The sequence below is a fragment of the Cyanistes caeruleus genome, chromosome 8 (assembly GCF_971803275.1).
Source record: "Cyanistes caeruleus chromosome 8, bCyaCae1.hap1.1, whole genome shotgun sequence".
NCBI lineage: Eukaryota > Metazoa > Chordata > Aves > Passeriformes > Paridae > Cyanistes > Cyanistes caeruleus.
The window spans coordinates 10606047-10621552 of NC_141708.1; the positions used below are offsets into that span (position 1 = coordinate 10606047).

A 15506-nucleotide genomic window follows, 5' to 3' on the forward strand; every position below is an offset into this window, starting at 1 on the left:
ATTTGTGATGATGCCAGCTGTCATCAGCTGCAGGTGTGTGGAACTGGGCTGCTGCTGAGAGTGCCACTGAGACAGCGCTGCAGCTATTGCCTCTCTGCTTATTGTGCTGCTCTCCTGGAAAGCCCAAATGTCTCTGGCAGGCCCAGGAACAATAACAAACCCTCGTGGGATGCACACCCAATAACCCCTCTCTCCCACTGCATTCCTATCACTGCAGCAATTAGAAATAAGAAATCTGACTTGTCAGGGGCTTGGCCAAACTGCCCCAGCTCTGCCTTCCCTACTCGCTGTGGGATGGACTGGCCCCAGATCTTGAATAGTGGGGCAGGAATATTTCAGTTTTGCCCACGTGTCTGAGCAGTCCTTGGGCTGGCTGTGTGAGGAGGCATCAGTGAACCTTCTCTCTTGGGTGCCTGACACTTTTCTTTTTGATTGACGTGCCTCTCTTGAAGCCTGAAAAGTGTTTGCACTTGAAGCAAGTAGAGCAAATTCTAATTTGTCTGGAATGGGCCCTCCTGTTAAATGTTAAACTGACCTTTTCAAGAGAAATTTACTTGATAGTTCTAAGTGAAGCCCTGCTTTAAGCTAAACCTGTCACTACAACATGATTAAAATCACTTAAATGTACATCACTTCCACATATTATTAATGGAAATTGAAATCAGCCTAAATGGTAACCATAAATTTCAGAACGGGGAAGAGGATGGAGACAGAAAAACCCATACATGATGTGAAGGGTAAGGTGCCTTATTCACCCAAAAATTAGATGAGCTGAATAGGGAACTTCATTCTAAAGCAGTGAAAAAAAATCTCTTTTTTTTTGTGTACTTACAGTCCTCCAATTCTCATCTATTGAAAATGGAAATTCAGTGCATTTTTGTCAGGAAGCTGACCTGTGAAGAGGTAGAAGGATGGGTCACAGTTGTCTGGTCTTGTTTCACCTGCTGCAGGACCTTTAAACAACAAATGATCAGATTGCTGGCAGCGTGATAGATGGTGAAGGTGTGTGTGAGAGGGGACTTGGAGCATACCTGTGATCCCTGAGTGTCTGCTCCCCACTGGAGCTGCACATTTAAAAACTTGCAGCTGTTCTTGCCTCCTTCCCTTCCCCACCACCCAGAGCCACAGCTCCGGTGTTTGGCTGCCACAGCAGCTGTTACTTAAAGTGTCTGTTCTAATTGGGCACTAATAAATCAAAACTGAATTGAAGACTTTCCACTCACAGTCATTTATCAGTGACTTTCTATCACACAGCAGGAATAGGACTTGGCAACCATCTCACACAGAAATGTCCAGGGACTTATGAAGGTCCTTTCTGAGGGTATAATCTTTATGAAGCTGTGCGACCTTTGTCGTTCCAAGTGCAAATGGAACCTTTTGTAATTAATGACTCTTTTTCTACCAGCCTTGGCTTTCACAGGTGAAATTAGTGTGGTTTTTCCCAGCTGTTTTGGAACATTGGGGGTTTTATAGGGCTTTTGTGGTCAAGTGTGAAGTTTGGTTGGCAAAGCTGAAATCTTTTGAGCATGTTAGAAGACACACCTTTATTAAGGGTGTCGGGGGTGGCTGAGGATGACAGGTCTGTTTTAAGAAAGTGGAAAGAATTTTCAGGTAATTTGGCTGAGTTCCTGTTGGTAGCATTATTTTAATAATAACTAGATTGAATAATTAGTGTCTTTATACACCCCCATTGTTGGAAAGACCTTCCTTATGATTTTTAATTCCAAATAAATTAAAAACAGATGGCTTGTGGGGAAAATAAGTCTTCTGGTCCAATTTTTTTTTCTTTAGGCTGTTGTTTAGGAATGAAGGTTGTCAGTCAGATGAATATGGCCCATCAGTAAGGATTTCAATGTCAGGGACTCTTCTAAAGATGTTTCAATCTCCTTGTATTCTCACAAAGAGAAAATTTATTTAAAATAAGAGGTTTTTGCAATGCAGGGCAAAATGGTAACCTGATCTTGTGCAAGGTGTTCCTTATATGGAATTTACAGTGAAGCTTTAACTTACTTTTATCCTTTAACTTACTTTTATCTTTTCCCACTAACATGGTAAAAAGCAAATCCCATTTTATCTGTAGCTGGTGCTGACTTAAAGATGACTTTCAAAATCAAAGAACCCAAAGAGCTGAGCTCATTTCTGGACTGTCAGCCTGCAATTCCTCTATGCCCTGATGCCAGTGTATCAGTTTGCTAATAGACTGCTCCAGCACCTCACCTTGACCACAGCTTGCTCTATTCTTAACACACAGCACAAGCTCCTGACCATTTTTCCTGCAGAGTGATAGGGAGCATGCATTCTCCGCAGGCCTGGAAAACAGTATTAATCTTCTGCTGTGTACTTTCGTTTCATTTCCTGTAAAAATCCATCTTCAGCTACTGGAGTTGACCTAAGGTTAGATGTCAGAGGAACAAATTACTGTCACTTGCTCGATACCCCCAGAGTAGCTATAAATAGCAAGCTTTATAACCCCACTGCTCCTTGAGATATACAGTGATAAATACGCTTCCACCAACCAAGAGGAGAAACATAAAGCTGCGTGGCTCTGCCTGGTGTCTTTCATTTGCAGCTGACACAAATGGTAGAGCTGCATCACTCAAATTGCTTTAAAAAGGAAAACAGTAACACTCATTCTATTTGTCTGCTTAAAAGCATTAATTAGTGTTTTTTGGTAGAGTAGTCCAGCAACAACGAATTTCTTTCTTAGGTACTGTGCTGTGCTAAGGGTCGAGCTAACAGCTTAGTGTGTTCACTGCTTGGACTCAGAGAATGAATTGAAAACCTTTCCAGTAGAACAATTTTCTTCTGGGAAATGCATCATTATTCAGATAAATCTTCTGCAATATTTTAAAAATGAAATATTGACAGAAAATATAGGAATAATCTGAAACTGAAAGTGTGTTTCATTTTGATTTTTCTCCTTGTTTCATTGGAACTTTTTTTCCTATAGGGTGACAGCCAGACTGTGTTATAAAATACTCAATTGAATGGATAATGATAACACTGGTACAAGTGAAATGAAACACTCTGAATTACCGTTTTTATTTTTTTATTTAATTTCTTTCCCTCCTGTAATTTTACTCCATCCAAGTTCCAGGAATAATGATATTTTAGAGCAAGGCAAAAAAATATAAAATAATAATAATAATAAAAAAAATTAGCATTGCCTAAAGGATGAGAATTGCATCTTCCAGCTAACTTTAGTATGAATTAATGCATGAAGCACATTTTTAGCTGGTTTTAAAATGCTACTGGTCCTCGGGAGTTACTCCATTATAACAACTAAGGGGCTCGGACAGTGATTTTGACAATAATGTCCTGGGCTGTCTGGATCTTTTAAGCTTTCTAGCTGTTGATTTGCACTGGCAGGATGGAACGAAGATTGCATATTGTGTTGCAAATGCTTGGATGGTGCTAGCCAGAAAATCTTTTCTCTGGCTTTTAGTATGTACCCTGCAGAAGACCTGCAATGCATTTATGGCACAGTAAAACTGCTCCTTACTCTTAATTGGAGGTGGGCTAAAGTGGCTTTCTGGATGCATAATGTGGCTGTGGATGCTAAGGCAGCTCTGCTGAACAAGTGTGTCAAACTTTCTGACTGAGCTCAGCCCGCTGTGAGGGTTTTTTTAGCCAAGCTGCAGTGACCTCAGTGTTATGATTGGGTGGGAAGTGTAGGACATGTATGGTTGTCTCATCTCCCTGATTAATGGAAAAGCTTCCTGTTGCTCTGCCCTCAAGCTACAAAATCCATTAACCACCCCTTGGGGTGCCTGAAATTTATTCTGGCCATTACCATCAATTAGAAAGTTAATAGCGTGATGATTGCTGGGCTCCAGTCCTAGCAATTTGTGTGATTTACACCAGACTGGGTGAAAATGGGAAGAATCAACACTCAAGGAACCACTTTATGAGCAAGAATTTGGCATTAAGGGTGTGCTGATGTCAGTATGCCCCTGTAAACATATGGCAGGAAGAATCGTAAGTCATTCTCAATCCTAATTTAAAAGGCAGCTTCTGATTTAAACATATGGAAGAATGACTTTAATATCCATCACAGCTAAGCTTTGCTAAGCTAAGATTTAAGCTAAGATTTGTTTTGTTGATGACCATGAGCCTTGAGTGTGGCTGTGGGAATGTCTGCATTCTGGTTGCAGAGTGTTCACCACCCTGATGAAGGAAGGGCAGCAATTTGTGTCCTACCCTGCCTGTTTGTTTTGAGAAATGAGTCAGGTGGACAAGGAGATCTTCCAGACTGGTCTCTTCCACTGCTATTCCACTCATCCTCCAAAATTCCCTTAAGGTAACAAGGAAAAAGCCTGTTGTCAATAAACTTTCATTCCTTTCTTCGGGGTCTCTCACTGAAAATAATGTTGTGATGGCAAATGGAAAAGTGCATGACGGCAAAGAGAAAATGTTTGGGTCATACACACAATCAGATGAGCGAGCATCAATAACCTGCCAGCTTTTGGTATGTATTTGTTATTATAATTTTGGTATATATTAATTAGCTGCCAAAAATAAGCAGAGTTCCTGGTCCTTCCCACATGCATCCAGATGCTGTGGCACAAAATGACTCATAGAGTGGGGGAGATGGCACTGATGTTTCAGCCAGAGCACCATTTGAGCCAGCCTCTTGAGCCTTTCACTGAGAGGGTCGAGTGGAGGTCTTGCTTTGATGGCTCTTCCTTTGTTTCTCACTGTGCTGGGTTAGAGCAGCAGAAGGGGTTGTGATGGCCAACCTCCCCACTTCTCTACTTCTGCTGCTTCAGTCAGTGAGGGACTGGAGATGAGTCTTTGAGGCCACAGGGAGGTGAGATGCTGAAAGACAATTTGTGAGGGAAAGTTCTGGAAAGTCACCCTCCCTGCTGCTTGAGCAATGGAGAGGGAACACCCAGTTCTTTCCCCTTAGTGGCAGACACCAGCCTTGCTGGGAGTCTGATAACCAGGCAAAATAGGTGGTAACTCCACTGTTAATTTTCCAAAGTCCTCTGCTCTTGACATTCTATCCCCTATCCCAGAGCTAATCCTGCAGGTGGTCATTTAGCACTGCAGAGAGGGGTTCCAGAATGTAGCTGAGCCCCCAGAATGGAGTTGCCCCTAGCAAATAGTGAATTTACAGTCCATTCCTGCAAAACAGTGCCTTGGGAACACTTCCAGAACAGAGTCCAGTCAAATCTCAGTGCATTATTTTTTACACAAAAAGCTCAGTAATTGTACACTTGAAATAAAAGTCTTCATGTCTCACATTCTGACAGAAAAGATCCTTCTGATCTCCTGGAAGCAGTTGCTTCCAAGCAAGGGCAAATTGATCATCGAAGCTATCTGGTTCCATGTTTATGGTGGTGCATCTACACAGTAAATAGTTTGGATTTAAAGGAGAGTGTGATCAGGATCTGATCTCTGATCAGCAGGCAGAGGAGTGGGGAATCTGAATATGGATTTTATCAACTGCCAGAATCTTCTGTTCTTAGCCTGCTGACATGAGAAACCATTACACTGTGCAGTTAAAGGGGGTTTACTGATCTAACAAGATGAGACAGACATCTAAAATTAGAGAAGCTGTAAAAGGGAGGAGGGGAAAAGTGCATCATTCCCATCTAATCCAAATTTGATCTTTTTTCAGGCTAAAATATTTGATGTTGCTCTTTTCTTTGGGTATCCAACCTTTATGCAGCAATGTCTCTGAAGCCTGAAGATAAAAAGCCCTTTTCCACAATACAGTAGAATGTTACTTCTGCTATAAAAGGCAGTGGCATCAGAAACTGATGTTTAAAAAGTCATTTAGTGACATCTTGCAAACATAGAATGTCTCTCTATTTTTTTCACATGAAAGTTTGTTCTGAATTATGCTGTTCCATGGCTAGTTTGGTAAAATAGGAGGATCTGAAGAGGAATTATGCAATGGAATACACGTTTCACATTTTACATTGGTGCTTTAGCTTTACCCCATTATATTTTTGATTCTGCACTGTTGATTATCTGTGCCACAGACTATTTCCTCCCTAGGTTTTCTTTTCCAGTGAATTTACCAGGTGTCTCCAAGAAGAAGCTGAGTGAACCACATGGATTAATTTGTTCTAAGGGTTGTTCACCATGGCTTGTACAGGTGTGATTGATCTCTGCAAAGAACACTATGCTTTAGCAGAATAGAAATCACAGTCTTTAGCAGTTCAGAGACAAGGTTTGCATCACAGCAAAGGCAGTGCAGATCAATTCAGGTGGATCATTCTGGTCTCAGGAGAGGAGTACTTAAGCCCATTCAGCACCATTGTCCAAGCTTTCACGTGATAAAAAAAGCAATTAAAGACTTAGAGCCTCATGCTTGGGCAATTGCAGAGACTTTGTCAACTTCCAGTCCTGCCAGCCAGGTGGTTTAACCCCAGCTGGCAGTGAGGCACCCCCCACCCCAGTTGGATAGGGAGAATCAGAAATAAAACCCACAAACTCATCCCTCAAGACAGGAAAACTTACTGAAACAAAGTAAAATATAGCAATTAAAGGGAGTGAGGGGAGGAAGAGGTAAAACCTGAGAAAAACAAGTGATGCACAGTACCATTGATCACCACCTGCTAACACCAGATCGTTCCCAGACTGTGACTGACCTCTCTTCCAGGTAACTCTCCTGGTTTATATAAATTGGCATGATGGTTAAAATAACCTTTTGGCCAGCTGGTCATATATCCCTAAATATCCTTTGGGTCAGCTCTTCTGTCTGTACTTCCTCTCAGCTTTTTGTGCACTTTCTTACCAACACTAACCAGTCCTTGACTTAGCATTGGCTCACTCAGGAACAGCCAAGACATTTGTGTGCTAACATTTATTCTCCTGCTGAATCCAAACCAGAACACTGCACCAGCTGCTAAGGAGAAATGAACTCTGTCCCTGCCAGAACCGGGATAATGGTTCTCATTTGTTTGCTACCCTGTTTATTAGGACAATTCTTCTTTTCCCTGTCCTGGCATTTAACAGCCATAAGGCTTGCTGCTGCCTAATGCTGTGCAGTATGGTATGAGTGGACTTGCTCCTCTGTCCTGTCCAGCTGAGAACTCTTGCACGTTTATCATAATTGCCCATTTCCTTCACCTTTCATCTGACACAGACAAGAGTGAGAAACAACCTCACCCTGACCACTCAATTTCCTTTGATCCCATACAACATACCTTGTCTCCTGTAGAATATTCCCACTGCCATGATCCCATGACTTCTGAAGCAATTGACCAAATTCTTGTTAACCTTGGCAGAGGAACAAGTATTCTCTGCTTCCATGGTTTGGTAACCTGAGTTTCTAACTCTCCACTGGTTTTCTTGAACCATTACTTGAAGGAGAAACAAACAGCTCATCTGAGTCACCTACAGATGATCATATGGCTCGCTCACTGCCCTATTTGATTTCTTTCTGAGTTGGGTAATATTTTGAAAAATTATCCAACACAATATGTAGACTGGGGATTGGATAAGATGTGAGCTACTTTTCCTGCTTGTCACATCTTTAAATTATTTATAGCAATAATCAGCTGAACTATATTAAGCCAAAAATTACAAGAAATTTGAGTGTGTAGGTTTCTGTTCATTTAGATTACTCCAAATAAAAGTTGATTGAAAATGAAAAGAAAATTGAATTACTTTAACTGATTATGCAGAGAAATGTCAATTTAATAGTTTCCTATTGTTTCTTTGTAATTCTTTTACTCCTTCTCCAAGTCTTTTTGGTTTGGCTTCTGCAGGTGGGAAACTTTATGATGAGAATATTCTTTCCACGAGGGGAAGAAAAACACATTTCATTAAACTCTTAGAAATTTATGACTTAATTTCTAGTAAAACCTACAGCCCACTGACTGGAAGAAAATATTTTCAAAATGGAGGTTTAAATCTGCTCTAAAATGCCTATTTAAAGTTTTTTTTAAATTTTGTACTTCATCCTTTTCCTATTGATAGCAAGACTTTTTCCAGTCCTTATTTGCACTCACAAAACTCCAGAAAATTTAAAACTGTCAGGATGGAATGGGAAGATGGTAGAGCCTGAAGGGACTTGAATTTGGCTCTGTCACAGACTTCCTTCAAATGTAGGATTAGTTATCTAGTCTTTCCCTCTGTTTCCACTTAGGCACTGGGAACAGTACTATTGTCCAGCCTGCTGAGGGCCTCATGAGAAAGAAGTAATCAGAGATGTGTTCACTTAGGGAGTGAAGTATGTGGGTCTCTTGAGTTTTGAAATATTTTTCTTAACCCTGGAGATGTCTGCAGGTTTAATTTCAACCTGGCTGGATAAATTTGAATGTTTTAATGTTGTGACATGTGCAGTGCTGTGACAGATACTTAAAGAAATGCTGACCAGCATTGGCTTGTCATTGCTGTCAGACCACTGCCCTCTTGAAACAAAGTCTTAAAATACTCTTATGAAGCTCTTTTCTACATGGACACTCTGTCCAAGGACACAGAACTTACGTGTTTACGTCTTGTAATTGCTCTTCCAGGTAGAATTGTAAATCTCCCTTCAAAATGTGTCAGTCTCCATGAGCTAAGCAAACAGATCCCATTAGAAATGTGAAAACCCTTGGGGAATTATTTATACAATGAATTAGAAAGACAGAAAGTGGTAAGAAGTGTCCCAGTGAAGCAAGGTAATTTCCAAAGCAAGAGTAACTTTCTATGAAAATGAGATTTTTTTTTTTAAAAAATAAAAAAAATAAGTTTCACCCTGAGAAACTGAGATCAGGCGTTATAACTTTCTGGAAAAAATACCAGGGTTGCACATGAAGGAGTTAGATCAAAAGAGGCATTAGAGCAGAAGTGATATCTATCAATGCCTTGTGAAGGGCTTAACAGGAGGAACATGTGAACATAAATGGGTAGCTGTTGAAGAAGACTTTGACATTACTAGCTTTTGTGAAACATGGTGGTATGGCAAAAATCAATGGGAAACTTTACAACCTGGCTATGAAACCAAAGTAAAGAGTTTCAATTTAAGGGATGAAGGAATAGCACCTCAAAGTCTCCCCAGAAAAAAAGAATGTGAAAGTCAACAGCTCTACAGCAGTTTACAAACAGGCTTAAAACATTCCCTATGGGAATACAAATCTGCTCCAGAATTACCAGCTCCAGTATCTTTTGCATTCAGACATGAAAGATCATTTTTAATGTCTTAATTATTCATTTTGTTCAAAAACTCATTTGTTTGAAAGAAAGCCTTTTATAAGTGCAGCCTGTGGCTCCACAGTTCTGCCTTGTGTGATCTGAAAGGCTTCTTTCCAAAAATCTGCTCTTGTAGAGATTAATTCGATAGCAACTGGAAAATCTTGTGCTCGCCTGGCCATTCCCTTTGGAGGCAAACCAGGTGGCAAACTCAGTTATGTGCAAAGTTGGAACACGAGATCTAATAGTCATTGCTTAACTTAAAAATGCCTGGGTTGTGCCAGGGCTAAATTCATGTGCAGAAGGAGAAGAAGGCCAGAGCCCATCTCTCACAGTGCTCCTGCTCAGGACAGGCTGCCCTGCTCTGCTGCTCACAGACCACACTGCAGCTGCTTCTGGTCCTGCCTCCCAGGGCTGGCTGCCACTCACACCATGCTTAGAGCAGAAAATTAAACTGTGGAGGAAAGAGGGGGATAAGGACATGAAATGCAGCGTTCTCATGGTGGATGTGGGGGAAGCAGTCAGGTTAATATGGCAAAACCAGGCATGACTGGTGGGAAAAGAAAAAAAATTATGTCAATTAAAGTGATTGCTTCTTAATGATGTGTTATAACAAGTAACTTAATCTGTTAACACGGGAAGAAAGCTGTACTCAATAAGCAGGAGATGTGAGACAGCTTAAAGTCTGCAAGTAATGTTTTTCTTTTTTCTCATGGAGTGTTCCAGAAAGATATTGATGCCCAAAAAAAATAAAAAAATCCTTTCTGACCAAATGTTCAACTGTTAGATTCTTCAAGTCTTCAGCATCTTATGTAAAATAACTACAGGCAACCTTAAATTGTAACAAAGGAGAAAACAGCAACTTGCTAGGGAATTTATTTAATCTATATATTCAAACTGACAGTACTCTGAATGTCAGTCTGTGCTTCTTGAGAAAGAAGAAAATTTCCATAGGGTTCATATTGCTGGTTGATTCAGAATGCCTATTATAATTGTGAAATATCAGTAGGAATGGATTGAGATATATTCATAACAGTAGGTGGACTAATGGAATTCAGTGACTTTATTTAAAATGTGCAGCAGTTTATTATAATACTGTAATAGAAATGTCATTTACCCTGACGGGAGGAGAGGGAAAAGCCCTGTCAATGAATAATAATGAAGTTATTTAAATGTCAGCTTTCTTGCAAATAGTTTGCAAAACAGAAATTATTCTACATGTTTCTAGTTTTGTTTAATTTATTACCGGGAAAGCCAGAGCTTCAATCCCACATTTTTTGGTACATTTTTATACTGTGAAAAGAGCTAGCAATTATGAAAATGTTTATCTTCTTGCATTGTTTTCCACTTTACTGAAAAAAACAGGGAGTCAGACTTTAAGCATCTAGTGGTAAAATTTGAGATTTAAGAACAATTACAACTAATATGGTGGGACATGTGTGAAGTTCAGAATTGAGTCTAAATACTTTTATTTTCTGAATAGTATTCTTCTACTGTCAAATCTGCATTTCAGTGCAGACTTGCATTTCAGTACATCCACAATGTACCACTCACATCCCCTTTCTTCCCCCAAACAATTTGAGATGCCATTGTGGCACACGTGTCTGCACGAGGCACAATAAAATGTTCACTCATTTACATATAGTTATTCCATTAGCTGCAACTATTTAGGAGACGTAGTTTATTTTTGTCTTTTCAGCTCTACAGGTCCTGGGTTTAAGACCTTTACAATGATTTCTCCAGGCATTTGCTTGCTCATGGACACATGGACTAAAAGTGATTTCTCTCTGCAGAACTTCAGAGGAGCAGCCTTCCACACAAAATGTGGAGATGTTGGTTGCTGCATATCCTTTCCCCTTCAGATAACTGGGATTGAATTTGTTGATCCTACTCTGTCATTAGTGCCTACACCCTGCTGAGGTGCAGCTGTCTTCTGCAGCTCTGCCAGGTTAGGCTGCCTTCCTGGGCCCTCCAATGGCTGATGTGTTTTTATGGGTTAGGGAGTCTCATGCTGCTTTATACACCCATTTAATAAGACAAACAAAGCTTGTTATCCAGGCTGCTAATCAGTGCCTGCTTATATACACATACAGACATACATACATACATACATACATATATATATATATATATAAAATACAGTAATTAGACAAATGGAGGTTGGTGATACGCCTGGGTTGGCTCCCAACAGAGACTCCTCATGTATGCAGTGTTTCCTTTAATGTAATTATTTGTTCCCACTGCTCTGCAAATGTATATATTACCATTTCTTTGTGTTAAAACAGTTATGGATGCCTGTGTGCTGTTGTATATATAACATTCCCCACCCCGTTAAAATTAAGGGTAATTGTGCAGTGGTACAAAAGAAAAAACTGGTAAATGGGAAGGTAGAAGGACTGGCTCTTGTCAGTTTAGAACACAATAATGAGGGTAAGATCTAATAGTAACTCCTTCGATTGCTTGTGAATTCGTCCATCTGAAAAATAAAAAAAATAAAGATGTTTTTCTAAGCTTTTAAATCTTTCGGTTTCTTTTATGGATGTTGACAGAGGCACACACTTCCATCTGTATAGAGTGTTACCTGTAAATAAAGCTGTGAATGCAAAACAATTGCCTAGAGATTTGAAGCAAGAAGTGGCTGGAAATTCTGAAATTACCATTTGCAGTAGGCTGTTGACATAAGTTTGTCTGTGTTGTGGCAGGGTACTGGCTGCCTTTCTTGAACAATTTCAAAGCAAGTTTCATGTCTCAGATTTTCTTTGCTCCTGTCTCCTTTTGAAGGATCCCATTTTGAATTCATTGTCACTGGTATAAGAAGCAGCAGCATTATTTTGTTAATATATTTTTCTTTACTCAGCAGGTCAGATTTAGTCCTTACTATCTTTGCCTGTCTTTGTCAGATCAAACTTCACAAAGGGTAGCTTTTGGGGTTTAGGCAGAGAACAGCAGAAATACTGATTTCTGATAAAACTGGGTGGTGAGGTGGGGCAAGGTAACAAAGGGAAGCTGCAGTCCTTGGGCCAGGCTGTGTTCAGCATCCTGCTGTGGATCCCCTCACCTGGATGCTGGAGCATCTCTGAAATATTCAGCAACAGAAACAACCAGAACAATATCCTGCTCCTCAGTCCTCTGAGGAAATAGCTCAGTTAGTTTATATGTGCTCCTGAGAGAGATGACCTTATAAAGGGGAAGATCAGTCAGCAGATGAGAACTTGACGTTAATGTTCCAAACACCAAAGGTCACACATGCACACAGGAGGGAAGGAGAAATCTATGGACATAAATCATAGGCCAGTTGTTATATGAGCAGGCAGATATGTGCAAAGGCTTCTATAGAGTTCCTAAATAGAAAGACTCAACTTTAATGCAGATTCACGTTTTAGTGCAATTTGTCTTTCATGGATAAAACCCTAAGCTGCTGCTTTCTTGTTTTATTCATGTACTGATTGCAAAATCTGAAATCCCAGAAGCTATAATATGAATGTAGGTATGGTACTTGATTCAGAAATGTTCCAGCCTCCATATTCCACCAAAAAAAGGAGTAAATATTACAGGTATTAAATGCCTTTGTGAATTAAGTCACTGTTGCCCTGATAGGAGAGAATCTGCAAATAATGGGTGCCAAGATTTTACTTCAGAATGTCTGATCTTGGAGTGCTTGGCAAAAGGGAAAATTCATGTTACGGCTTGCAAGTGAAGTTCTATATAGGTCCATTTGTACACGTTACAGAGGAGATACAGGAATGTGTTACACTTTTGAATGTCTGTTACCCAGATACGTGTCCTTTTCTGCAGTTTATGGACACCAACTCTACTGGTTTGGGCTGATTATTTAAATCCCTGGGATACAGGGACAGAATTCGGGCAAGCATGAGCTGCATAATGAACAAAACCTCGGCTGATGATTGATCTTTGTTCCAGCACATGTTAAGAGTAACTCCTACAGGACCACTGGAGTCTTATTTGTTCACTTCTTTTGTTCTTCCCCAAGACATGTAGTCAGTGTTTTTATGGGCAGCCCTCATTGCAGAAGTATTTTATTTGCTCTACTGAATGGTGGCTTTTAAAGCAAAAATAAAGCAAATGTGTCCATCCTTTCTGCTAGTCAGTGTCAGAGAAGCTGCTTTGGAATACATTGAGGTGAGCCATCTTAACAAAATTAGTCTAAGCTTGGAGTATATGATGAATTGATAACCTTAGTCTCTTGCTGTCTGCTATTTGGCATTTCTGACAAGCATTATCTTCTGTATGCAGAATGTAGCATTTCTTATTGTGCATGTTTAAGATGATTTGGAAAGATGCTGGTTTAATTTTTCCTAATCTAATTTAAATGCAAATTGTAAACACGCACATGATGCTGTGTGTATATAATTAAGTATCATTATATACTACATGAATCATTGAAAAAGCTCTGGAGAGCCATTCTGCTATTTAAAGCATGACTTATATTGAAAAGCTGCCAAGTGACTTGTGGTTTTGTGATTAAGTGTTTGTACTTAAAAGAATCTCTCTTGAATTGTAGGTCAACAGATTACGGGACAACATATGAGAAACTGAATGATAAAGTTGGTCTGAAGACTATTTTGAGCTATTTGTATGTTTGCCCAACAAACAAACGAAAGGTAGGTGACAAGGTGTTGGCTCATTTTAGCTTTATGATGCTACTTCTGTCCTGGAGATCTCTTCCAATTTCTTCAGTATCTGTTACTGCTTAAGCAGCAGAAATCTCTCTGTCAGTCTTGGCTTGAAAAAAGTGTGTTACTTTATCAAAATATAACCCAAATTGTACCAACTATACAACTTACCAGTAGTACTTGAGGGAAGGATGGCTGTTAAATGGACATGTACCATGCATGCAATGGTTTGCTTACAATGGATGGTGTTGATTTTGCTTCTGGATGGTGTTGATTTTGTAGTCTGGAAGGAAGAGAGACTCATTAAAATGGCAGAAATGCATCTACAGTGACCAGACTGTATGTAACATTATTTGTCTTTTAAGTGCTCCCAATAGTGAATTGAACAGGATTTGACAAATTCCTGCAGAGAAAATGGCTTCGAAGCCCAGAAGGTTTTAATCATTCAGACACCCTACTGACTAACAAGTTACTATGAATTTATAATGCTGACATATTCATGAAAGGAATCTGGATGCCTTCTTTGAGATACATTTTTGACAAAATTTTTCATTTTCTACTCCTCGTTTTCAGTCCTTATGCATAGTTTGAGTCACTACAGGCACAACTGAATTGCAGTGGCAGGAAATGTTAGTAAAGACTCACCTCTAAAGGAGGCTGGGTGTATTTGGGCAGCTCATGGTCACTATAATGCTGTTCTCGCTTTACTGAAGCAGTTATGTGTTCTTTAAGACAGACTGTGAAAGGAAGCTGTCCTAACCAGAGAGGACAATGCTCAGCAGTTTAAATTGCAATTATATGGCCCCAATTAGTGGAGAGATGTAACCTCATTGATATTGACCCTTAAGAAGATATGAAGCTCTTCTCTAGGAGCTGAACAATGAAATTATCAGGTCATTTAAATGTCCTTCAGAAAGCCGAGCAAAGTGCAGGCTGGCACTGAAAAGCCTTCATCACCTCTGGCTGCATCCTGCACCCTCCCACTCCCTGCCTTTCTCTGCCACCCTTGTTTGTGTAGCCATCTGCTGAGCTGGATCCAGCACTGACCTGCCTGAAAGCTAATCCCTTTCCAGCTCACAAGCTAAACAGATGAAAGGAAAAACCTTTCAGGCAGAAGTATGGAACTATCTTTTCTGGCAGAAATCTGCTGTAAAGTTGGCCTATACTCAATGTGGTACAGTGCCAGAGGAAAGCTGCAGCACCTGGGATGAGAGGACCTAGGTAATGGTCTAAGATTGAATTTTTCAAAGTTCATTTCAGCAGGAGCAGAGTTAGGTTTGCAGAGAAAATTTTTAGAGGCCCTCCTTATGCTGTTTCTGTAGAACATTGGGTCATTCCACCAACAAGTATTTAATTTTAGACACCCAAATAGTCCCTCGAGGCTAAGAGGGCATGGCACGTGTCCACACTAAGAATACCTCTACAGGGAAAGCAAAAATATCGAAGCTCATGGTCTTTATTATACATGCTGTGGAATTAAAATCTGAAGGAAACATATTTAAAAATTCTGCCACTAAGGAATAATCTATGGATCCTGAGATGTGATCCCCTCTATCCCTGTGAAATTCTGATAACAGTTTCAGAAGCCCTGGTCACATTGAAAGCTGCATCTTGTTTCCCTAATGTGGGTTGTGTGGATAGCTGCAGAAATACTATTAAAATGTAGAACTCAACTACTCTAAACTCCATGAATTTTATAAAACTCATACCCTTCATGTGAAGGGTTTATAGACTGCTTCA

At 40.0% G+C, this 15506-nt stretch overlaps 1 protein-coding gene across 2 annotated transcripts in view; it reads left to right on the forward strand.

Annotated features, from left to right (window-relative positions):
* Positions 1-15506, forward strand: part of SORCS1 (sortilin related VPS10 domain containing receptor 1) — a 262302-nt gene that overhangs the window by 102664 nt on the left and 144132 nt on the right. For both annotated transcript variants that reach the window (XM_023929827.2, XM_023929828.2), the window contains exon 3: positions 13655-13754. In XM_023929827.2, coding sequence (XP_023785595.2) covers positions 13655-13754 — 100 coding nt within the window. The remainder of the gene's footprint in view (positions 1-13654; positions 13755-15506) is intronic.